Source organism: Oncorhynchus gorbuscha, linkage group LG05 (genome assembly GCF_021184085.1).
Source record: "Oncorhynchus gorbuscha isolate QuinsamMale2020 ecotype Even-year linkage group LG05, OgorEven_v1.0, whole genome shotgun sequence".
Lineage (NCBI taxonomy): Eukaryota > Metazoa > Chordata > Actinopteri > Salmoniformes > Salmonidae > Oncorhynchus > Oncorhynchus gorbuscha.
This window is the reverse complement of record NC_060177.1, coordinates 26,802,734-26,828,090: the sequence shown is the minus strand read 5'-3', so window position 1 is coordinate 26,828,090 and position 25,357 is coordinate 26,802,734. Positions and strand designations below refer to the sequence as shown.

Genomic DNA, 25,357 nt, shown 5'->3' with positions numbered 1-25,357 from the left:
GTGCAGTGCTGTTGACCGGGGTAGGGGTAGCCAGGTGGAAAGCATGGCCAGCTGTAGAAAAATGCTTATTGAAATTCTCAATTATAGTGGATTTATCGGTGGTGACAGAGTTTCCTATCCTCAGTGAAGTGGGCAGCTGGGAGGAGGTGTTCTTGTTCTCCATGGACTTTACAGTGTCCCAGAATTTATTTTTAGGTTGTGTTGCAGGAAGCAAATTTCTGCTTGAAAAAGCTAGCCTTGGATTTTCTAACTGCCAATGTGTATTGGTTTCTAACTTCCCTGAAAAGTTTCATATCACAGGGGCTGTTCGATGCTAATGCAGAACGCCATAGGATGTTTTTGTGTTGGTTAAGGGCAGTCAGGTCTGGAGAGAACCAAGGGCTATATCTGTTCCTGGTTCTAAATTTCTTGAATGGGGCATGCGTATTTAAGATGGCGAGGAAGGCATTTAAAAAAAAAAAACAGGCATCCTCTACTGAGGGGATGAGGTCAATATCCTTCCAGGATACCCCGGCCAGGTCGATTAGAAAGGCCTGCTCGCTGAAGTGTTTCAGGGAGCGTTTGACAGTGATGAGTGGAGGTCGTTCGACCGCTGACCCATTACGGATGCAGGCAATGAGGCAATGATTGCTGAGATCTTGGTTGAAAATAGCAGAGGTGTATTTAGAGGGGAAGTTGGTTAGGGTGATATCTATGAGGGTGCCCGTGTTTACGGCTTTGGGGTGGTACCTGGTAGGTTCATTGATAATTTGTGTAAGATTGAGGGCATCAAGCTTAGATTGTAGGATGGCTGGGGTGTTAAGCAAGGCCCAGTTTAGGTCACCTAGCAGCACGAGCTCTTAAGATAGATGGGGGCAATCAGTTCACATATGGTGTCCAGAGCACAGCTGGGGGCAGAGTGTGGTCTATAGCAGGCGGCAACGGTGAGAGACTTGTTTTTAGAGAGGTGGAATTTTAAAAGTAGGGTTAGTTCAAATTGTTTGGGTACAGACCTGGATAGTAGGACAGAACTCTGCAGGCTATCTCTGCAGTAGATTGCAACACCGCCCCCTTTCGTCGTTCTATCTTGTCTGAAAACTTTGTAGTTAGGGATGGAGATTTTAGAGTTGTTTTTTTTCCTAAGCCAGGATTCAGACACGGCTAGGACATCCGGGTTGGCAGAGTGTGCTAAAGCAGTGAATAAAACAAACTTAGGGAGGAGGCTTCCAATGTTAACATGCATGAAACCAAGGCTATTATGGTTACAGAAGCCATCAAAAGAGAGCGCCTGGGGAATAGGAGTGGAGCTAGGCACTGCAAGGCCTGGATTCACCTCTACATCACCAGAGGAACAGAGGAGGAGTAGGATAAGGGTACGGCTAAAAGCTATGAGAATTGGTCGTCTAGGACGTCTGGAACAGAGAGTAAAAGGAGCAGGTTTCTGGGGGCGATAATATAGCTTCAAGGTATAATGTACAGACAAAGGTATGGTAGGATGTGAATACAGTGCAGGGAAACCTAGGCATTGAGTGATGATGAGAGGGATATTGTCTCTAGAAACATATTTGAAACCAGGTGATGTCATCGCATGTGTGGGTGGTGGAGCTGAAAGGTTGGATAAGGTATAATGAGCAGGGCTAGAGGCTCTACAGTGAAATAAGCCAATAAACACTAACCAGAACAGCAATGGACAAGGCATATTGACCTTAAGGAGAGGCATGCTTAGCCAAGTGATCATAAGGGTCCAGTGAGTAGTGAGGTTGGTTGGGGTCACTGCGATTCAGACAGCTAGCCGGACCATGGGTAGCAAGCTGGCAGAGGATGGAGGTCTGTTTTTAGCCACCTCGTGCGTTTCCGTCGGTAGATTTGTGGGGTTCTGTGTGGTAGAAGGGACAAATCCAATTGGCAAAAAAAGATATAGTTATAGTGACCCAAGAAAATTGATAGACCTATTCAGATAGCAGCCGATAAGACAGCTAACGATTAGCGGGCCGCAGATGGGTGTTCAGGTTACATCGCAACAGAGGGGCCAGTTGGATAACTCCCTCGGGCAGATAACGTCAGTAGTCCAGTTGTGAAGGCCCGGTGGGGCTCCGTATTGGCAGTAAAACGGGTCCGGATAGGTGATTGATTCCTGGCTAGCTTCTGTTTTGAATTTCAGATTTGAGGAGAATCATTTTATTTGTTTAAATTGCTGAGGCAGGTTGCAGGAGAGTGTTTTGAAGTTGAGTTTTTAGAAGCAAAAAAATCTATATTTAAAAAGATATGCAAAGAAAAAATGTAAATATATATATATACACGGGACATGACAAGATAAGAAAATAATCCTGAAGCAACAGGAAATGTGTATTATTATGTGTATTATAATTAATGGACATTTTTGTAGGGGAAAATCATGTCTGAAATTTAAAAATCCAAAATACTTTTTAAACCTCAAATACACTACACGTTTTAAAGGAAACTTGTCCTGCAACAGGGTGATCAAATTAAGATCCTACATCTGTACTGTGCATATTGTTTTTATAGCAACCTATTATGTCCTTGATTCTGCAGTTGTCTTCATTAGCTTATTCCACAAATGTACAAAACAGAATAATCTTTATAAAAATAACTTTGAATCTATGTGAAAAACACTTTGCACTTGATGACTTCACAAATCGCTGATGACTCCACAGCTCTAACTGTAGGACTGTGCCTATTACATTCAAACATGAGAATTTCTTAGGAAGCTTCAGTTAGGATATCAGTCATAAAAGATTGATGTTCTTGGTCATCAGCCGTTCCCAGGGTAATGAACCTGTAACTCCATGTGCTTTATTATGATTCATTAGAAACCATTACACTTCATCATTATTCTTCTCAATTCACACACATCTGAATCTCTTCATTATTAATTGTATAAAACAAATGACTTAATGCGGCTGATGAAACGTCATCAGCACGTGCCCATGAGGTGCCTATTGCTTTCCTGAGGAGATTGATAAAGGGAATGATCATTTAGCATTTAGCTACTCCCCATTCCATCACTGAACTGATATGTGCCACTCTGAAAGCATTAACACAATTTGTGAAACATCTAGCAGCTTGTAACCAACGCTCCTTTTTTGAAAAGGAACAGCACCACCATTCACAGCACGTCCAGTTGGGCTATTGAACTTTACCCAATGATTGATGAGGGACACATTTTGCTCAAGGATAAACAAAACGCTGGGGTGCTCAGCCTAAAAAAGAACAACTATTTCAAGGGCAAGGTGTTGCGCTTCAAGGCAGCAAACGAGGTTCTCTCAGAACACAATCTACTTGACCTGAACTGGGACTGCATGGTGCTGGAGTGGTTATTAGAAACAAATGTAACCATTGTATTATAAAATAATCTAATTTAATCATGTAGGGTTCATATACTTTTTTTTCCAGATTCTGCTCCATGTATTATTCTTATATTTGCTGGGAAATGTATGCTGTCCTTGAAATCACAAGTCTCTTACGTCTAGTAGAGATCTCATGTGCTTTTTTATTCAGTGAGATTCTATGGTACCTGGAGCTCAACTCCCTCAGACAATGTTTAGTATGCTGCTGTTCACTATGGGAGAAGATTAGAATGGAGACTGCTGCTTGAGGGGAACTACGGCTGCATTATGGAAAACAATGAGGAAGCAAAAGTAAAGCTAACACTCTCCATTCTCTACTTACCTCTGCTTGGGTTGTAAATTAAATCGATGCCTCTTTGAGTATAAATCAAATCAAATCCAATTTTGTCACATACACATGGTTAGCAGATGTTAATGCGAGCGTAGTGAAATGCTTGTGCTTCTAGTTCCCAACAATTCCACAACTACTACCTTATACCCACAAGTGTAAAGGGATAAAGAATATGTACATAAAGATATATGAATGAGTGATGGTACAGAACGGCATAGGCGGTTGTGTGGTTGTTGTCCTTGATGATCTTTATGGCCTACCTGTGACATCGGGTGGTGTAGGTGTCCTGGAGGGCAGGTAGTTTGCCCCCGGTAATGCGTTGTGCAGAACTCACTATCCTCTGGAGAGCCTTACGGTTATGGATGGAGCAGTTGCCGTACCAGGCGGTGATACAGCCCAACAGGATGCTCTCAATTGTGCATCTGTAGTTTGTGAGTGCTTTTGGTGACGAGCCTAATTTCTTCAGCCTCCTGAGGTTGAAGAGGCGCTGCTGCGCCTTCTTCACAATGCTGTCTTTGTGGGTGGACCAATTTAGTTGGTTTGTTTGTCCGTGATGTGTATGCCGAGGAACTTAAAACTTACTACCCTCTCCACTACTGTCCCGTTGATGTGGATAGGGAGGTGCTCCCTCTGCTGTTTCCTGAAGCCCACAATCATCTCTGTTGTTTTGTTGACGTTGTGTGACACCACGCTAATGACAGTCAATGCTTTCCCTCTGAACAGTATGACCATCAAAGTGTCTTATAAAATCTTGAGAGCTGGTAGCTGTGCAGTGTCTACAGTGCAGTGTCTACCCAGAATACCAAAATTGGTTCTGTGAATGTTCCCAGAACATTTGTTAGGGTGCGGCAAAAATTCTCATAACACAAACACTGCTCAGTTGTACTGAGGAGTATACAATGTTTGTATAAAACAATCGCCTGATGTTGCAAGAACGTTCCCTGAACACATTTCTATGTTATTACATAACCGGGAACCTAATGAGAATGTTTGGGGAATGTTCTGTGGTGGTTCTGTGGTGGTTGTTACAGACGTTTTTAGTGAATGTTCGAACATTCCAAGGATATTTCATTTCAAACATTTTCTGAAGAAAAACAACATTTTGTTATCTAAAACATTCTTTGAGTGAATGCTTTTGGGATGTTATCATTCTAATGTCAGATAAAACACGAACTAGAACTTAATGAGAACCTTAGCTAATGTTCTAAGAAGGTTCCCAGTTTGCTGGGTAGCTTCAAATGCTTTCTCAAAGGTTCTTCAGTGAATCTCGGTGGAGCGCAATCCGCATAACTGTGTGTTGTAATGAGTGTACTGACTGAAAGGGAACCACCCCAAAAAATGTAGGCAGGGAGGCCTTCTGTCCCATTCTCTGTGGATCCATTAGTGTTTACAGTAAGTCATTACTCCCAGGTGGACTGTTTGGTGTGGTGTTACACATGGTGAAATGTGTGATTATTGGATTATGGCTGCCAGCCATGCAGAGCACAGTAGCTGTACTGTTTAGGGGTCCCTCTGTTCCTGGCCTGTAGACGTACCATCTGGTGAATATTGCGAGAGATGACTGATAGCAAACAAGCAGGTGCCTGGTGGAGGTGTGCGAATTAATTTACCACATCTCTCTGCTTTATAATGATGCTGCACAACGCTGAGACTTGAACAATAGCACTTTGGAAGAGTCTAACTATCTTCACACTGTAGGCATTTCTCTGGAGGTTTACACAACACAGCTCATAAAAGTGTATTTAATATTCTTTGTAATTGACTGAAACCTTTTTGATTGGTTGGCATTTCATAGGCTGCTATTCCCCAATGTGTGATTAGTGTGAATGTAAAGATTTCCTGTCCTGTAGAGGGAATTGTAATGTCTCAGGTTTTTAAGTCAGTGGTACCACAGAGTTCCAGTTAGCACACAGGTGAAACCACTATCTGTCCGCTGACATCAGTTGATATCAGGTGGTTGACCTCATGTTTCCTTCAGTCTGAGACTTGGCTTGACATTATGTTGATTAGTAGCCCTTTACACCCGTACCCCGATACGAGTTGAAAATGGCAGATTTGGACACTGATAAGCACCTAAATTGGAATGCAGTGGCTGTGCAGTTACATGCTATACATGACGCCAGAGCTCAGGTCCTTTACAGCTCATTATTGAATGACTGCCGTTCTGAACTTGAGCACCGTGCACGACAACAAAAAATGAGGCAGCGTGATGTTTCAGTTTACATCATGTTTATTCACTTTTCAATTCACATTAGCAACAGAACGTCATGTGCCGCAAGAAGATTCGGCGCTCGGCAACGGACATTTACTGTAAATGTACTCTCCGATTCATGCATTCAGTTGTGCAACTGACTAGGTTTCCCCTTTCCCTACACAATACATTTTAGCTTCAAGACATAAGCACAGTTTTTAACAGCATGTCTTTATCAAGTAACTTTAGCCTGTCAAAAATGAAAGCTTAGGCCTACTACCCCCTCTCATACAAATGTAAAAGTACAGTAGGCCGACCTTACAACATTACAAGTCAGGCTTAATTTTTATCAATATCATGCAAATAATTTGGTCTACATGTGGTAAAATGGCTCTAGGGTATCATGTTTCAGGTAAGAACCAGATGCAGATGGTGTCGAAGTAACAAAAGTTTATTACTTGAACAGGGGCAGTAAAAAAACGACAGGTCAAGGGCAGGCAGAGGTCAGTAATCCAGATAGGGTGCAACAGGTCCAGAACGGCAGGCAGTCTCAGGGTCAGAACAGCCAGGGGTCAATAATCCAGTGTGGTGTGGCAAGGTAAAGAATGGCAGGCAGACTCAGCAGAATGGTCAAAAACGGGAACGGGAAAAACTAGAAAACAGGAACTAGAACAGAACAGCAAGGGGAAAAACACGGGTAGGTATCACAAACCGAACCGGAAACAGACAGAGAACACAGGTATAAATACATTGGGGATAATGGGGACGATTGCACCTCGATACCTGGAGGTGGTCTTGAAGGGCTGACCAGGCTCTCTTCCAGGTACGAGAGCCTTCCAGGCGGACAAACATCTGTGCCGAAGGTATGCCGACCTCTTCCTTCTGCTCAGGGAAGAGCGGGAGCTGATGTCCCAGGGAACACTCAATGGGAAATAGAACCTGGGGCAGAGCAGGGAAGGGTGTTGCGGGCATATTCAACCCACACAGCTTGCAGACACCAAGTGGTCGGGTTGGCGGAGACCAGGCTGCGTAGAGTCGTCTCCAGGTCTTGGTTGACTCGCTCCGACTGGCCTTTGGCCTGGGGTTCGGAACCCTGTAGGACAGGTTGGCCGACGACCCAGTGAGTGTGCTGACGCCATCCAGGATGAGAACTGAGGACCCCGGTCAGAGGCATTTCCACAGGCAGTCCATGGATCCAGAAGATGTGCTGCACCATGAGCTGGGCCGTCTCTTTGGCAGAGGGTAGCTTGGAGAGGAATGAAGTGGGTGGCTTTGGAAAACTGATCCCCTACGTTCAGGATGGCGGTGTTGCCATCAGACGGGGGAGACCCATGACAATTTCCAGGGATATGTGAGACTAGGGACAGTGAGGGACAGGCAGAGGTTGATGGAGACCAGCCGGAGCCTTGTTCTGTGCACAGATCGTGCATGCAGTGATGAACGCAAAGAGGTCAGGAACCATGGAAGGCCTCCAAAAATATTGTCACACAAAGGCCATGGTCCGCCGGGAGCCCAGGTGGCAGGATCGAGGAGTGGACCGCATCAGGAATGAACATCCGGTTATTTGCCCCCCTCCCCCCCCGGTTGAAGCCGTGGGGTTATAGTATGTCAAATTCTGACTTCCAACGCTCCTGCGGCTATGTGCTGTTCCAGCTCGCACATGCCAAGGCTACTAACTTACTCTGGGACCTGTGATGCTACTACCTCTGAAATCACCACACAATGTTAAAAATTAAAGGGGGGAATTATTTTTGTATGATCTACTATCGACATTCTACATTTATTTTGGTGGTGGGGATGGGCCTCCATAATTTTAAGTAGCTCCGTGCAGGTAAAAACCCAATAAAATGTGTCTCAAAATTTTGGAAAATGTCTATACATTTCAGCTGTTTCAAAATGATTGCTCTAGGAGTGTTGGGCTGAACAAATCAATTCTGTTCATACTGCCTTGTTTCTAAGGGGGAAACTCGTAGCTACTGAAGTAGCGTTGTGCACTACTTCTGAAGGTTGTGGTAGAGAGTTAGCAAATTCACATTATTAAACAGTATAGCCAAGGGTGTTCTCCCAAAACCTCTAGAGAATCTGTCGTAGTGTGAAAAGGGTCAGAGTTGCCTCCACCACTCCCGCTAATTGAGCAACTTGCAACTTCTTCGTTGTTTGAGTGATGGAAATGGTGTGTGTATATGATGAGGACTTTGAAAGATGAGATGTTGAGGATTATAATAAATACTGCTTTGATGTCATACAAGCAAGCCACGTGCACTACACATTTCCATATCATAAAACTCATGTAATATACAGGGGTTTATGATCAGTTACAAGATGCCATGGCATTATACCCTGGGGTGTCCTAAACAGAATGAGCCTATGTTGTTGTATTGTGAATAAAAATTTTCCACAGACCACACATATACTCAGCAAAAAAAAAGAAACGTCCTCACACTGTCAACTGCGTTTATTTTCAGCAAAATTAACATGTGGAAATATTTGGGGGTCAAAATCAAAAGCAACAGTCAGGATCTGGTGTGGCCACCAGCTGCATTAAGTACTGCGGTGCATCTCCTCCTCATGGACTGCACCAGATTTGCCAGTTCTTGCTGTGAGATGAGCGTTGAGATTGCCTGCTATGACAACAAGCTCAGTCCGAAGATGCTGTGACACACTGCCCAAGACCATGACGGTTCCTCCACCTCCAAATTGATCCCGCTCCAGAGTACAGGCCTCGGTGTAACGCTCATTCCTTCAACGATAAATGAGAACCCGACCATCACCCCTGGTGAGACATAACTGCGACTTGTCAGAGAAGAGCACTTTTTGCCAGTCCTGTCTGGTCCAGCGACGGTGGGTTTGTGGCCATAGGCGACGTTGTTGCCGGTGATGTCCAGTGAGGCCCTGCCTTACAACAGGCCGACAAGCCTTCAGTCCAGCCTCTCTCAGCCTATGTGTACAGTCTAAGCACTGATGGAGGGATTGTGCGTTCCTGGTGTAACTAGGGCAGCTGTTGTTGCCATCCTGTACCTGTCCCGCAGGTGTGATGTTCAGATGTACCGATCCTGTGCAGGTGTTGTTACACATGGTCTGCCACTACGAGGACGATCAGCTGTCCGTCCTGTCTCCCTGTAGCACAGTCTTAGGCTTCTCACAATACGGACATTGCAATTTATTGCCCTGGCCACATCTGCAGTCCTCATGCCTCCTTTCAGCATGCTTAAGGCACATTCACGCAGATGAGCAGGGACCCTGAGCATCTTTCCTTTGATGCTTTTCAGAGTCAGTAGAAAGGCCTCCTTTATTGTCCTAAGTTGTCATAACTGTGACCTTAATTGCCTACCGTGTGTAAGCTGTTAGTGTCTTAACGACCGTTCCACAGGTGCATGTTCATTAATTGTTTATGGTTCATTGAACAAGCATGGGAAACAGTGTTTAAACCTTTTACAATGAAGATCTGTGAAGTTATTTGGATTTTTACATATTATCTTTGAAAGACAGGGTCCTGAAAATGGGACATTTATTTTCTCGTTGAGTTTAGAATGGAGTCATGCACTTGTGATTCCATTCTATGCCCATACAAATGACAATCTGCTTCTCTGAATTGCCTTGTGAAAACCTAACACTGTAAGATCATATTTTAGAATTTAGCTGCTTATGCTGGCAATAGAACAAGCTTTCATATTATGCCCAACCTAACCCAGATTGTGATTTATAATGGACTGTTTTTTGATTGCGTAAACAACAGCAGTATTTGTGTGAAGGCAGGGATGCAGGTCTGTGTTCCAAGCAAAACAACTACAAGTGTGCTTGCTCTAGTTCCTCAACCTCACAGCTAGGAGTTCAAAAAAAAATGCACCTTATAATTGATGATTCTTTTTTGAGTCATAAAAGTGCATTGCAATAACTTACGAACTGTGCACAATGGAGAGGTGTGTGGCCATTTTGAGACACCAGATAGATGTCACGGGTAACTTGGTGCGTGAGGGAAGAATCAGGCGCAGAGAGCATATAGTTCCACAGGAAGACATGCACTTTTAATATCGCACAGAAAATAATGCCCAACAAAACAGGGCGCGGAAAATGTGGACCAACCCAACACAACAGGGTACCAGGTCCAGAGCACGAACACCAAAAAAAACATACACACGTAACAAATGAGTAATCCCGCACGAAACAAGGGCGGGTAAACGTACTATAAATAAGGAAGCCAATCAAGCACACAAATAGACAGGTGCAACTAATAAGACAAAACAAACAGACAACAAAAAAGGGATCGTGGCGGCTAGTAGGCCGGTGACGACGACCGCCGAGCACCGCCCGAACAGGCAGGGGAGCCAGTGGAAGTCGTGACAATAGACCTCTTACTCAAACCCATGTAATTATGTTGAATCTACCACAAATTTCCTGTGAATTTTCTTATATTATTGAATGTATTCTGAGTATTTTCAGATTTCGTTATTAACAAATGCAGCAAAAAGTACAGTAAATGTCAAATGTAAATAAAATCAACAGTGTAGTGTTTGGATTGAGTCTTGTGTCAGTTGAACTGTTTAGTCTAATAATTTTCCCATAATCTCCAATCTGTTCCCTTTTAATTGCTACCATGGTTATGCATACAGTATGCTTTCCATATTTCTTCTGCAAGAAACATTTTAAGTTAGCCCTATAGGCCAATACACATGAGTGTAAGGGGTTAAGAGAAAAACTGTCTTTGGTTGACCCCTATAGCAACACTTTACAAGCCTGTGGCACTATGCCACCATCTTTATTTAGGCCTATTCGTTTCCATAAACCTACAGTTTGTGTGACTCAAAAGCATAATATTGAACTGATTATGAGGTGACTTGTTGGTTTGTCAAGTTAAATACTGTATTGAGGCCAAAAGCACCCCAACTGTGCCCAATTCCTGCTTTTACTTTCACGCTTTTGATAGAATTGCGGCCTGATTCTTCAGGATTGCAATATCCCCTCTTGTACAGCAAGCCCTATGGAGCCCTACAACTGGAGGCAAGTTCTTTGGTCTAGTGATCAAACCAGTGGAGCATGAGTGCTTTTGGCTGCCTCCCTCTACCCGTAAATACCCCAAGGTGGATAAGATGGAGTCTATTGGGTGTGGTGTCGTCTATGTATCACCAGTAGCATCTCTTACTTACCTCACCAAAGATTATGAGGAAACTCGAGGTTTAACACATTATTGTGTGCATATGCATGTGTGTGTGCGTAATCATGTGTGTTTCTTCTTTAGACGAGCTGAAGGAGAAGCTACAGGACTTTGTGTCTGCGACCAACCGCCAGCGGCCCGGCTTCATTAAGGTGGTGCGCCATGATAAGCAGGAGGGTCTGATCCGCTCCAGGGTGAGTGGGTGGAGGGCGGCCACCGCTCCGGTTGTGGCCCTGTTCGACGCCCACGTGGAGTTCAATATAGGCTGGTGAGTCACATGACATACACACGCACAGTACATTAACACACTTCAATACACTGATTTGTGAAGCATATGGGTTCTCAGGTACAGCACTCTATGGCCATGCTCAAAGCCACATTTGATCAAAGACTTTTGCCTTCTGAGGTATAGCTTAGAGTTGCCAGTGTGTTGGCATGGCATGTTGTCTATGATGACAATGTGGCAGGAAGTGTGTGAGGCCTTCTGTAGGCCCTTCCCATACTTCCCTGGGGCACAACTATCATTGCTCTGACAGAGTTCTCATACCGTCGATATGTGGTCTCAACAGCCTGACCCAAATCTGTCAGGGGGGTTTGAACAGCATCCCAAGTATTTCTGTTTTTAATCTGTGCTGATTCGGTGTTAAACCTACATAGCACAAATAGCATCCCTCAGGAATGCTTTTACCTAGATGTGCACTTGCTACAGGCTGATTCATTGTTTCAGTCTGAATACTTGGCAGGAGCGCCTATGCACATGGTTTGTTCAGAATACGATTGTCATGTTTGTCATTTATTATCATGTCTTGTCCCTGTGCTCCCCATGCTATTCGTTTCCCTCTGCTGGTCTTATTTGGTTCTTTCCCTCCTTCTATCCCTCTCTCTCCCCCTCCCTCTCTCACTCTCTCGCTCTCTCTTCTCTCTATCGTTCCGTTCCTGCTCCCAGCTGTTCCTATTCCCCTAATCATCATTTAGTCTTCCCACACCTGTTCCCGATCCTTTCCCCTGATTAGAGTCCCTATTTATTCCTTTGTGTTCCGTTCCTGTCCCGTCGGTTCCTTGTTTTGTATTCACCATGCTGTGATTGTGTTTCGCCCTGTCCTGTCGTGTTTTTTGCCTTCATCAGATGCTGCGTGTGAGCAGGTGGCTCTATCAACTACGGCCTGCGCCTACCCGAAGCGACCTGCAGTCTGTGGCCGCTTCTCTAGTTATTCCCCTCTACAGACTAGAGGATTTCTGTTATTCCCTGTTTGGACTTGAATAAACTCTGTTTCTGTTAAGTCGCTTTTGGGTCCTCTATCACCTGCATGACAACGATAGATTCATTTTCCAACTCAGCTTCTACAACCTAATCTGTTTTTATTGTCACACACTTGATAGGTGCAGAGAAATGTGTTGTTTTATAGGGCCAGCCATAGTAGTACAGCATCCCTGGAGCAAACTATGGTTAAGTGCCTTGCTCAAGGGCACATCAACAGATTGTTCACTTTCTTGGCTCAGGTATTCGAACTAGCGACCTTTGTTTACTAGCCCAACGCTCTAACCGCTAGGCTACCTGCCACCCTGTAACCTGTAACTATCGGTATGTGGCTAATCCAAGCATGATTGCACAATTATTGTATACTGTTTGCATTGTTTTTGTGTATGAATGAATCATTAACACATCTATGCTCTATTCTCATGTTTCTGTTTTCCCAGTAGCTTATAATTTACATATACATTTTAGTCATTTAGCAGACACTCTTATCCTAGAGCGACTTATAATTAGTGCATTCATCTTAAGATAGCTGGGTGAGACAACCACATATCACAGTCGTAGTAATACATGTTCCCTCAATAAAGTAGTTATCAGCAAAGTCAGTGCTAGTAGGAAAATACGCATTTTAATTTTTTGGACCCTTAGTTACAATGGACCATACAGAAAGCTAGTTGCAGAACTTTTATATATTGCACATGGTCCTCGTTTACATGTGTAGGGTAGGTAATTGAGATAGCTTCTCACATACTCAAACGTAATTGCGTTCTACTATGTGTTTGAAGGGCTGAGCCTGTTCTCATGAGAATTCAGGAGGACAGAACACGCATCATCTCTCCATCGTTTGATAACATCAAATACGACACGTTTGAGATTGAAGAGTACCCACTGTCTGCTCAGGGCTTCGACTGGGAGCTGTGGTGCCGCTACCTCAACCCACCCAAGTCCTGGTTTCACCAGGCCAACAACAGTGCTCCAATTAGGTAGGTAAAAATATGGAGACTTATGAATATAGATTATTTCAGCTCTTTTTGTATGCAGGCAGAATGTGATGGTTGAGTTGTTTCATAACACCTGTTAAAACATGCAGTGTGTTTTCTGATTTACAAGGCAAATGCATACATACAGTATACATGCCAATTAAGCCTCCATGTGTATTAGAATATACTGTAAGTCATGGGACCACAATATTATTTTGATTGATTGCTATATTTTATTTGGGGTAAAACAGTTTGTACAAATTAAAAAAATACCGTATTTAAGTACAAGATACCGAGAAGATGACACATGAAAGCGTAAAAACACTTATTTCCTCATGTAGGACAAAAACAGGACATAACACACAGGAAAACACATTGAAACAGACATTGATTGATTGATTGTGTTCATGACTCCCAAGTTATTATTTTTTAGTTCAGCAAACTATCCAGTAGGTCGACTAACACATGTAAATACATTTTGTATCTACTCCATGTGTGATGGTGTAGGAGCCCTTCTCTGATTGGCTGCTTCGTGGTGGACAGGCTGTACTTTGAGGAGATTGGCCTGCTTGACGAGGGGATGGAGGTGTACGGGGGCGAGAACGTGGAGCTGGGGGTCAGGGTGAGTAATGACGCCACCTGCAGCAGGCACAGGGCATCGTTCATTTAGGCATTGGCTCTGATCCTGGAGAATTAACAGCGATAATGACCCACACAGTTTTTGGCAGCCCTACCTTTAGAGTTTGGCCTCCCTCTACTTTTTATGTAAAGTGTCCTCTGGCTCAAAGCATTGTGCAGTCTGTAATTAGAACACATTATCAATGTGTAGTAAGAGGACTAGGAGGAGTTATACCACCCCAAAGTCATATTTATTTTCTATTTCAGTCTTTAAAGGCCCCCTTAGTTCCTAGCAAAGAAAAATATGTCCGATTTTAAATCAAAACCTTTTATACACTTCACAGAGTGCTTTGGGTTGTGCCAGTTATATGTATCTGTATTAATCTTATGTCATATTTTCAAACTGTCGAGAATACCCCCAGTCAAGTATATCCCCTGTATATGTGAGTGACGGGCCATTCCCCTGCCTCAGCTCTGTCTCCGAGGCAGAGTCAGTGTGATCTCAGTAGTACAATGAGCAGATGGGCCAGAGGAGGCAGGACTTCCCCAGGGAGGTCTAATAATAACCCTGCTACACTCACTGTACATATACCGCCACTAAAACAGCAATCAACTCCAACAATAACACCCAGAGACAGGGGACAAACACAGTCTTCCTCCAGCTGTACTCTGTAGATTACAGTACAGCCTCAGACAGAGACAGAGACAGTGCGAGAGAGAGAGAAGGCTTACCATGTGATGCCAACGTGGGGAAATATCCATCCTCGGTAATGACAGAGATGTAATCAACAGTCACTCTTTAGGAAAGAGGAGGAGATTAGTCCCATAAGTAATTTTCCTTCAAAAAATGACATGCTTTCAGGATTTGGTGCTTGATAATGGCCCTGCTGATTGCTTTCTGCTGAAAACATTGGTGATTTTATCACCTACATAATACATCAGTGTCCTGCATACCGCTATGAACAAACAGTTGATGAATCATTTCAGTTAACTCTACCTCTAAAAATAGAGACAAAGGAAATCTGTGCCTCCGGATGTGCTGCTTGAGCCATGTGATGTTTTAATGGCTGGGGTCTGTATCTGGACAGAGTCATATAGGAGACTGAGTCATATAGGAAGTGACCCCTGTTCCCTAGTTGGAGGGTTGATGTGGCGTAGCCTGCAGTCCTTGTCTGTGTCCTGGATGTGTGGACTGATGGGAGGCGTTGGTCTGACAGAAGGTGATGCAGTGAACTTTGAGCTGCAGTACTGAAGCCCATAGAGGCCCTGGAACTGGTCCCAGATCAGCAACCCCACTGAGCTCCAGCAGGGCCGGCCTGCTGCAGCATATTGGTCCTGCCTGCAGACCACCTACCTGCACACACTCTGGCTGACACCAGAACAGCGCTAAGGGACATTCACAGAGATACTCACACACAAGGCCAACACTGCTGCACAGCGCAAGGGACCTCTCTGGTCCAGGCTTGGGCTTAATCTGCAGGGAGATGTCCTGGGTGTATCAGGATGACAGCTGCACCATGTTTTCATTCTTTCACTGGAAGAAAATATACAAGGATCATGAAATGTCATGTGAAGGGCATTTACAATGAATGGTGTTCATTTATTTATTGTATGTGTTAGAGATTTAACATAACCGTCCCCTGTGTGCTGCTTTAGCTTGCAGAATGTGTTGCTAGGGAATGGAAGTATACAGTAGTGCTGACTGGCTGTTGTTGGAGCTAGAGGGCACAACATGTTTCTGTCCTTTCTGATGAAAACCCAGCTGTAGATGACGGCCAAATCTAAATTATATTTCTGAAAGATAATCCCTCAAGGCTAATTCGGTAATAAAACACAAGCAGAAATGTACTTTGTTTTGCTAGAGGGTGAGAATTAGGTTTGAATATTTTCCTGGTATTTTACAAAATGTTCTATCCTGAGTATTTCCCGCCAAAACCGGGAGTGTCATTATAAAATATATAAATAGGCCTATGTCTGGATTTGATTATAGCTTTGATCGAAAAATTCAAGCCTGAGCCATTAAATCAATTTTATGGGCCCTACATTAGACATGTAATGATCCCAAGCCCCAAAAAAGCCCTAATGATTGTGCCGTTATTCAATACATATTATATAAGCTACTGCACATTATTCAAGACGGAAAAACATAAAAGCCCATAGATGTAGCTAGCTATATGCTCTCGTAGGTAAATAAACTCAATTAGCTCCAGTAGGCTAATCCTTTTGATTGTGAACAGTATTACTGTGTTGTATTATACTGTAGCCTATTATATTGTAGCCTATTTTACGCACATCGAACCATGATAAAGCATGGACAGAACATCCAATTCTAGTGCAGCACATGCGGCCTACAAAGTTACAAGTATAAGCTAAAGAATTAGATTTTTCAAATGACTAGGCTGGCACATATATACCTTTCATTATATTTCCCCTAATGTTATTAGCCTGCCTGCCTCTTTCTCTCTCTATTGTTGCTTCATTCCTTCCTAAAGTTGAACAGTTAAATTAAATAAGCTTGGTTGTCCTTACCTTCGTCATTCTAATGACACCCATGAATAATATAGGACTAGAATTAGATACAGAAGGCTTTCACTTCTCTTCACGAAGATTGAATGATTGTGGGTCTGAATAAATAACTTTTATAGCCTACCGCCATATCACGTTCACTCTTCTGGCTGCTCTATTCAACATTCAGCAAACAAGAGCTACCGTCCCTCTTCGAGTAGTCTATTGGTATAAGAAATGCTAATCCAGCAAACTATTCGAGTCTAGATTTTCCTGCATGGGACTCCAAGAGCTAAGGAGCGTTTTTTAAGGAGAGAGGCCAGCGGAGCACAGGTGCGTGTGTATATCACAAGAGACAGACACTATAAGTTAGAAGCTTATTATCCATAACACATCATTAAAAATATAAAGCTAATACTGCATTTAATTTATTACCTGAAGATGTAGGTTATGACATCTTCGGAAAATATTCAGACCCCTTGCCTTTTTCCACATTTTGTTAGGTTACAGCCTTGTCCTAAAATTGCTTAAATTATTTTTTCAATCAGTTTGTCTGGGTGGCCAGCTCTAGGAAGAGTCTTGATGGTTCCAAACGTCTTCCATTTAAGAAGACCCAAACAGCGTAGTATGTCGTGAAGCTAATAGCAGTGACACTATTACTGTGTAACTATGGCAGGGCAACATCTGAACAATAGTGCACTTGGTAAAGTGTACCGGTGCTCGACCAGTCAGCGAAAGCCAACATCACCACGACAGATGATGGTTAATTGTCAAGGGCAATGAATTCTATTATCTTGCCGCTAATGGATTTGGCCTTTGAGTTGTCTCCCTGAAATGTTCTTACTCTTTCAAATGTTGGTTGCTGATATGTTCACCGATATATCGCACATCCCTAGAAATGATAGGTCTACATGCATTGTGAGATGGGCTGTCTGTCCCCACCCTGAGCGTTGATTCATCATGCTGAGGCCGTAGAGAAGACCGATTTAGACATCACATATCATTTAACAGTTCCATTTCACGCCATGCTGTTCATATGAATAATTTACTATAATTCACCGGTAACCAGGTTCCTGCCATTCAACCCTATTGAGAATGTATGGCTTTGTATGCATATTCTTTCATAACACCTGCACATTTTGGAGATGCAGCCATTGTGACTTCTTTTGGATGGAGAAATTAGGATCTTTGAACACTGTGAAGAAGCTTATAGATCAGTTATGCAAATGGTATACGCTCTCTAAGACTGTTTATGAATAACCCAATTGGACTCCCTTGTCAAAATAAAGGTTTTTGAATGAGTATGGATATGTATGGAAAGCATGAACATTTTCATAATAAAACATAACTAGCTTTAGACTCATTTATATCCTAGCCCTATCCTATCCATATAAACAGTATACAATACCGTCATGTTGTGTATAAACAGGAGACATAGCATGCACCTACAGTATGCTCTGCAACAGGTATCTCTGGTTGATAAATACGTGCTGGAAATGCAAATGTAGTTGCAGACTGCATGGAAATTAACACATACTGCATAGAATGACTATTAATGTAGCCTATGTGTCACACAGAAGTAATTTACTGAAAATGTCAGGTAAAAGAAAATTGACTTTTTATTCATGTTAAGGGCCATAGGATTTGTGACTGTTTTGCTATATTAGTTATTGTAGGCAGGACATATTCCATAGATTCCAAAGCCAATTGTACACTGTATGTTGTGATCTGCTCCGTTCAACACCCTATTCACAATGTTGACGTAATAAGCCAATGGCTGGAAAACTATGTCATAACACATTCTCTGTGATGCTTCGTATACACAGCTCCTGTAGCATGAAATACAGTCTTGACATGTGGGAGAGAGAATGAGTGGGTTGTGAAATGGTTTTCCTGAAGAAGGTTCACTGAGGTCATCATCTGGCGTGTCCATTCTCTGCCCCATGCCATAAGGGCTGAGAAGATTGGAGGATAATGATGATGAGAGCAGTTTGATGTTCTTGAGGACCTATACTGCACCTCTCCAATCAAAGACTGATGAAGATTTCTGTCTGTTCTCTGTCTGTAGTGTATTAACACCAGTTCACTTGGTTCACTCAGGTCAGGGGAAAATATTGACATACATGTACGTTACTTTTTCACAGATGCCTGTTTTGCCCCTTCAGTTTGTTTAGTAGAAACTCTGAATGGGGAAATAGGACTGTGGGTGTTGACATTGCCAGTTAGTTAGTTTACCATGGAGAAATGAGCACAGCAAACAGAGGAGAGGAGGTGACTCTGGAATGCAAGACTGAACACCTCTGTGAAAGAATGTGACAGAGTGCCTCATCCTTGGAAGTAGATCATAGCACAGCAGTCACAGACATCATCAATTACAGGACTTGCGTCATTGAGCTGTATCACTCCTGTAACGCTGTAGTCTGACTGTTGTGGTCTGTAATTGTGTGTTGTTCTGTGTGCTCTTGTTTCTCTTTCTGGGTCTGTCTGTGCGTGTGCGTGTATGTATGTGTCCTGCTTCGTATCCCCTGATAGACGACTTAGAGCTTTCTGTGGCTGTCCCTGAGTGCTATAGGTAGACAGAGGAAGGAAAACTCCTTGCAGACAGCTGAAGCGGATCTACTCTCCATGCCAGTTCAGGCAGTGCTGTGGGCAGCAATGTAGGAAATGATAACATTGTGGAATGAGCATTACCTCTCCAGAAACTCTGAAAGAACTCTGGAAGAACATCAGAGATTTGTAGTGAATTTTTGCACGTTGAACCTGACAAGAGGAGATGTGGAATGAATGTCGGTGTGCAGGAATTCTCAGGATGGAATGTTAGCCCGTTGGAGCTCGGTTGGATGTCAGTTAGTGCTGTGCTGTGGAGGGAGTCGAGAGGAGAGAGGCTCCTGGCTGGAGGCTATGAGCTCTTCAGGGCCGGAGCAGAGAGATAAAAGCAGGCAGAGCACAGATATACAGAGCCACAGGGGACAAAGAACAGACAGTTTTATCACAACAGTGATTCACAGCATTACACTAGATTTAAGAAAGAGCAGGATATATGGCCATACTGTAGGAATGTTGTTACTGACATACTCTGAATTCTCCTTCTCCCTTTTTCTCATTCTCTCACAGACTCTCTTTTCTCTCTCTCTCGCTTTGGCTGTGTGTTTATCTCTCTCCCTCTCGCTCTCCTAGCAGCCATTAATCATGACATTAAGCATAAGGCACTGGGACTCCAAATGTCATCTCACATCAGCAAGTAAAACTGTTACCCCACTAAGTCAGACACGGCATGTCAGATGTCAGTGAAAACATGGTGCTCCTTTTTGATGAGGCTTCTGGCACCCTCAGTACTGTGAGGTATTATCTGGACCAAGGAGCGGTGTCTCCAGGTTTTCTTCCTGGTTGGATCTGACATGCTTTTTGGATCAAGTAGAGAGGTGGAGCTTATGTAGCCTTGACCAGCCTCAGAGTAAGAGGCTTCAGATCTGAGTCTCCTGGAGCACCCTCTAGAGCTCTAGATCTGCTCTGGGTCTTTTCCTGTCCGGCACAACTGATGATTAACCAAGTTTTTCCCTCTGTCTTTTTATGTGTGACACCAGGTGTGGCAGTGTGGGGGCAGTGTGGAAGTCCTGCCCTGTGCCCGTATCGCCCATATAGAGCGTGCCCACAAGCCCTACACTGAGGACCTGACGTCTCACGTGAGACGGAACGCCCTGAGGGTGGCGGAAGTCTGGATGGACGAGTTTAAGAGCCATGTCTACATGGCTTGGAACATCCCCCAGGAGGTGAGAGTCTGTCAGCTGCTAACTGGATGGGGTCTACCAAACCATGTCTAATGGAGGGTGGGCAAGTGGTCAGGGAGGGGAATATTGTCTCGCTAGTGGTAATTTGTAAATAAAGAGTGATGTGTAGTACGCTAGTGTACAGGTTTAGGATCTTAATTTGATCACCCAGGAGAATTTTCCTACAATGCAGGACATTTTAAACTTGTAGAGTATTTGAGGTTTAAAAGGCTTCCGAAGTTTGTAAATTCCACTTTGAAATGTCAGACTTAATTTTCCCTTATCAAAAATGTATCAACCCCTAAACAAATGTCCATTATTATAAACCACATAAATCGGCAGGTAGCCTTGTGGGCGGCAGGTAGCCTAGTGGTTGAAGCTGTTGGAACAGTAACCGAAGGGTTACCAGATTGAATCCCAGAGCTGACAAGGTAACATTCTGTTGTTCTGCCCCTGAACAAGGTAGTTAACCCACTGTTCCTAGGCTGTCATTGTAAATAAGTATTTGTTATTAACTGACTTGCCTAGTTAAATAAAAAATAATTTCTTCAAATTAACCGTTGCAGCAGGATTATTTTACTGCTGTAGTTAACTGGTTCAAATTAAGATCCTACACCGGTATTGTGAAGAAGACGGAAGTCGGAAGTTTACAAACACTTAAGTTGGAGTCATTAAAACTCGTTTTTCAACCACTCCACAAATTTCTTGTGGACAAACTATAGTTTTGCCAAGTCGGTTAGGACATCTACTCTGACCCAATAAGTTGACTGTGCCTTCAAACAGCTTGGAAAATTCCAGAAAATTATGTCATGGCTTTAGAAGCTTCTGATAGGCTAATTGACATCATCAGTCAATTGGAGGTGTACCTGTGGATGTATTTCAAGGCCTACCTTCAAACTCAGTGCCTCTTTGCGTGACATCATGGGAAAATCAAAAGAAATCAGCCAAGACCTCAGAAAAAAATTGTGGACCTCTACAAGTCTGGTTCATCCTTGGGAGCAATTTCCAAACGCCTGAAGGGACCACGTTCATCTGTACAAACAATAGTATGCAAATATAAACACCATGGGACCGCACAGCCGTCATACCGCTTAGGAAGGAGACTCGTTCAGTCTCCTAGAGAGGAACGTACTTTGGTGCAAAAAGTGCAATTCAATCCTAGAACAGCAGCAAAGGACCTTGTGAAGATGCTGGAGGAAACAGGTAAAAAAAGTATCTATATCGACAGTAAAACGAGTCCTATATTGACAACCTGAAAGGCTGCTCTGCAAGGAAGAAGCCACTGCTCAAAAACCGGCATACAAAAGCCAGACTACGGTTTGCAACTGCACATGGGGACAAAGATCATACTTTTTGGAGAAATGTCCTCTGGTCTGATGAAACAAAAATAGTCATTATGGTTGAAGGAAAAGGGGGAGGCTTGCAAGCCAAAGAACATTATCCCAACCATGAAGCACAGGGGTGGCAGCATCATGTTGTGGGGGTGCTTTGCTGCAGGAGGGACTGGTGTACTTCACAAAATAGATGACATCATGAGTGTCACGTTCTGACCTTAGTTCTTTTGTTATGTCTTTGTTTTAGAATGGTCAGGGCGTGAGTTGGGTGGGTTGTCTATGTTACTTTTTATATGATTTGCTATTTCTGTGTTTGGCCTGGTATGGTTCTCAATCACAGTCAGCTGTCAATCGTTGTCCCTGATTGAGAACCAGATTTAGGTAGCCTGTTTTCTATTGTGTTTCGTGGGTGATTATTTTCTGTTGTCTGTGTGTCTGCACCAGCCAGAACGGTTTTCGGTCGTTTCTCTTTGTTATTTTTGTTTTTTCCATGTTCATTTTAATAAATATGGACACATACCACGCTGCACCTTGGTCCTCACCTTCTTCCACCAACAACGGCCGTTACAATGAGAAGGAAAATGATGTGTATATAATGAAGCAACATCTCAAGACATCAGTCAGGAAGTCAAAGCTTGGTCACAAATGGATCTTCCAAATGGATAATGATAAGCATAATTCCGAAGTTATGGCAAAATGGCTTAAGGACAATAACGTCAAGGTATTGGAGTGGTCATCACAAAGCCCTGACCTCAACCCTACAGAATTTGTGGGCAGAACTGAAAAAGTGTGTGTCAGCAAGGAGGCCTACAAACCTGACTCAGTTACACCAGTTCTGTTGGGAGGAATGGGCCAAAATTCACCCAACTTATTCTGGGGAGCTTGTGGAAGGCTACCTGAAACGTTTGACCCGAGTTAAACCATTTAAAGGCAATGCTACCAAATACTAATTGAGTGTATGTAAACTTCTGACCCACTGGGAATGTGATGAAAGAAAGAAAAATGAAGAAATAGAAATGAAATATAATTCTCTCTACTATTATTCTGACATTAAACATTCATAAAATAAAGTGGTGATCCTAACTGACAGGGCATTTTTTTAAATCAGGATTAAATGTCAGGAATTGTGAAAAACTGAGTTTAAATGTACTTGGCTAAGGTGTATGTAAACTTCTGACTTCAACTGTGTAACATATAGATGTTGTAGTACATTAGCAGGGATGCCTGGTGTTTATTTGAAAAAAAGGCTGAGTTGATTAGATGCTTAATAGTTTTCCTGTTTGCACTCAATACTCACAATTATGTAAAAACTCATTTCAAATAGATGAGCATCAGCAGGCAAATCTCTAAATTGATATCGATAAACTGAGTTCTGCAATTCTACTCAACAAGCTTGGAGGGAAATTTGGTCTCAGGATTAGTCTCGTGAATTTATTTTGTCCAAACGTATTAGAAACTTTATTTCAAGTCACAGCTGTTGCTATTTTGTCTATTAGACTCTCGTCAGTCCATTTATCGTATCTCAGTCGGCTGCAAGTTGCCTCCATTGCAGTTGATGTTGGATCTATCAGGTCTGCTTCAGCTTTTAAGTTTGTCAGCGAGGCAGCAATTAAGATAATTAGGGTAGAGTGGACAGGAGCGGCAGCTTGCTGCAGAAGGAAGTCTGGGCCAGAGTGTGACTGTGGCAGCGTGAGGACTCAGAGGAAATGGCAGATGATGTTGAAGTCAGTCACTTAGTCCTGCGGTTCTTTATACAGGGAACATGAAGGGCTCGCAGGAGTTATGTCACATTGAAACGGACTTAACTATTCCTCAGTGAGTCTTGCCTCTGAAATCAGGGAAACTGGGAATCTGATTCCTTTTTCCACCTAAGAGCTTGGCACATATGTCCTTTCCTATGCACGATATCTTTATGCATTTGTATCTTTACAGCAATCACTGCCGAACTGTTTATCTGTGTGTGTGTGTGTGTGTGTGTGTGTGTGTGTGTGTGTGTGTGTGTGTGTGTGTGTGTGTGTGTGTGTGTGTGTGTGTGTGTGTGTGTGTGTGTGTGTGTGTGTGTGTGTGTGTGTGTGTGTGTGTGTGTGTGTGTGTGTGTGTGTGTAGGACTCAGGAATAGACATTGGCGATATCTCTGAGAGGAAGGCACTGAGGAAGAGGCTCCACTGTAAGACGTTTCGGTGGTACCTGGTCAACATCTACCCAGAGATGAGGATGTACACAGACACCATTGCATATGGAGTGGTAAGCAACATGCCCTCTGCAAACATGGAAATGTGATGTCAAGTAAAGTCTCCACAGAATAAGCCATGCGGTCCATGCCTGGACAAATAATCATCATCCATTGAGTTATGATTTGGATGACTGCAGTTAGGAATACATTCATTTCACAGAAAGATGCATTTCTGTAGCAGTTTGGCTCTGAAACATGTGGACATGCCTACCATAGCCTCAGTCTTTGTGTGCACTGCCAGGGTTGGCACGCTATAGCTTGGACATGATGTGGGCATGATGTGGAAAAGGTGCAGGAACTCAGACTCTGGGAGAAAACAGAAGCCTCTTTCCATTACATGGACTGACCAGGTGAATCCAGGCGAAAGCTATGATCCCTTATTGATATTACTTGTTAAATCCACTTCAATCAGTGCAGATGAACAGGATGAGACAGGTTAAAGAAGGATTTTTAAGCCTTGAGACAATTGGGACGGATTGTGTTTGTGTGCCATTCAGAGGATGAATGGGCAAGACAAAAGATTTAAGTGCCTTAGAACGGGGTATGGTAGTATTTTCCAGGCGCACCGGTTTGTGTCAAGAACTGAAACGCTGCTGGGTTTTTGACGCTCAATAGTTTCCTGTGTGTATCAAGAATGGTCAACCACCCAAAGGACATCCAGCCAACTTGACACAACTGTGTTAAGCATTTGGGTCAACATGGGCCAGCATCCCTGTGGAACGCTTTATACACCTTGTAGAGTCCACGCCCCAATGAATTGAGGCTGTTCTGAGGGCAAAGGGGGGGGGGGGTACACACAACTCAATATTGTTTGGTATACATAGTATTTAAAAGGTTGTCTATTGTGTAGTCTATGCACACACGAACAGAGCATTGTGCACTGTCGTGTAAGAAACAGTGAAATGTCTATTCATGAGGGTGTACCATTGAGTATGCACATATTGTTGTGCAGTGGTGGGGCTGGTGAGCAGAGCTTGTTTTATATCACCTCCTCTCACAGAGATCTGCCTGTGTGACAAATGGAATTCTCAGCAATGCTAGACAAATGTTTCTGAATTTGTATTCTGGCCATGAGGGCACGCTGGCAGTATTTATATTAGCAATTCATGTTCAACACAAACAGCTTTATTTCTGTGTGGCCACAGTGCATCAGTGCAATATGCCTGAATCTACAGTGACACACCCAAAACGTAGTCTCATTGGAGTACAGTCTTCATTTTATGGTTGGTTTCCTTCTTCGTATTTCCATTTATTATGAAAGGTAGAAAGATACAGAGAGGAAAATAGGTCAGCCTTATTAAAATTAATTCAAGGAGTAAGTGGGTTCGAAAATAGCATATCCTCATTACACTGCATTTGCTAGGTGCATTTCATGAACTTGTCAATCATTTTTGTCAGAGAATTCATTATCCAGAATGCAGACTGTGTTCAGCACAGCATTTGAGGTTAAAGGTTATGCTTACCACACCACACAAGCAGCCCCAGGTTTTATTCACTCATACATGAACCTTGCACGTTATAATTTTTTTCATTTCATGGAACCTCAGTGAAATCTTTATACGTTGTCTGTTAGACTTTATTCCATCATGTTCACTCCCTGCCTGGCTTTTTAATGATCAGCAGACAGAATGAGACATTTCCTGT

At 43.2% G+C, this 25,357-nt stretch overlaps 1 protein-coding gene across 3 annotated transcripts in view; it reads left to right on the top strand.

Annotated features, from left to right (window-relative positions):
• Nucleotides 1-25,357, top strand: part of LOC124035764 (polypeptide N-acetylgalactosaminyltransferase 18-like) — a 96,687-nt gene that overhangs the window by 52,323 nt on the left and 19,007 nt on the right. For all 3 annotated transcript variants that reach the window (XM_046349428.1, XM_046349430.1, XM_046349429.1), the window contains 5 exons: nucleotides 11,106-11,289; nucleotides 13,062-13,259; nucleotides 13,764-13,878; nucleotides 19,964-20,149; nucleotides 23,587-23,724. In XM_046349428.1, the coding sequence (XP_046205384.1) occupies nucleotides 11,106-11,289; nucleotides 13,062-13,259; nucleotides 13,764-13,878; nucleotides 19,964-20,149; nucleotides 23,587-23,724 (821 nt within the window). The remainder of the gene's footprint in view (nucleotides 1-11,105; nucleotides 11,290-13,061; nucleotides 13,260-13,763; nucleotides 13,879-19,963; nucleotides 20,150-23,586; nucleotides 23,725-25,357) is intronic.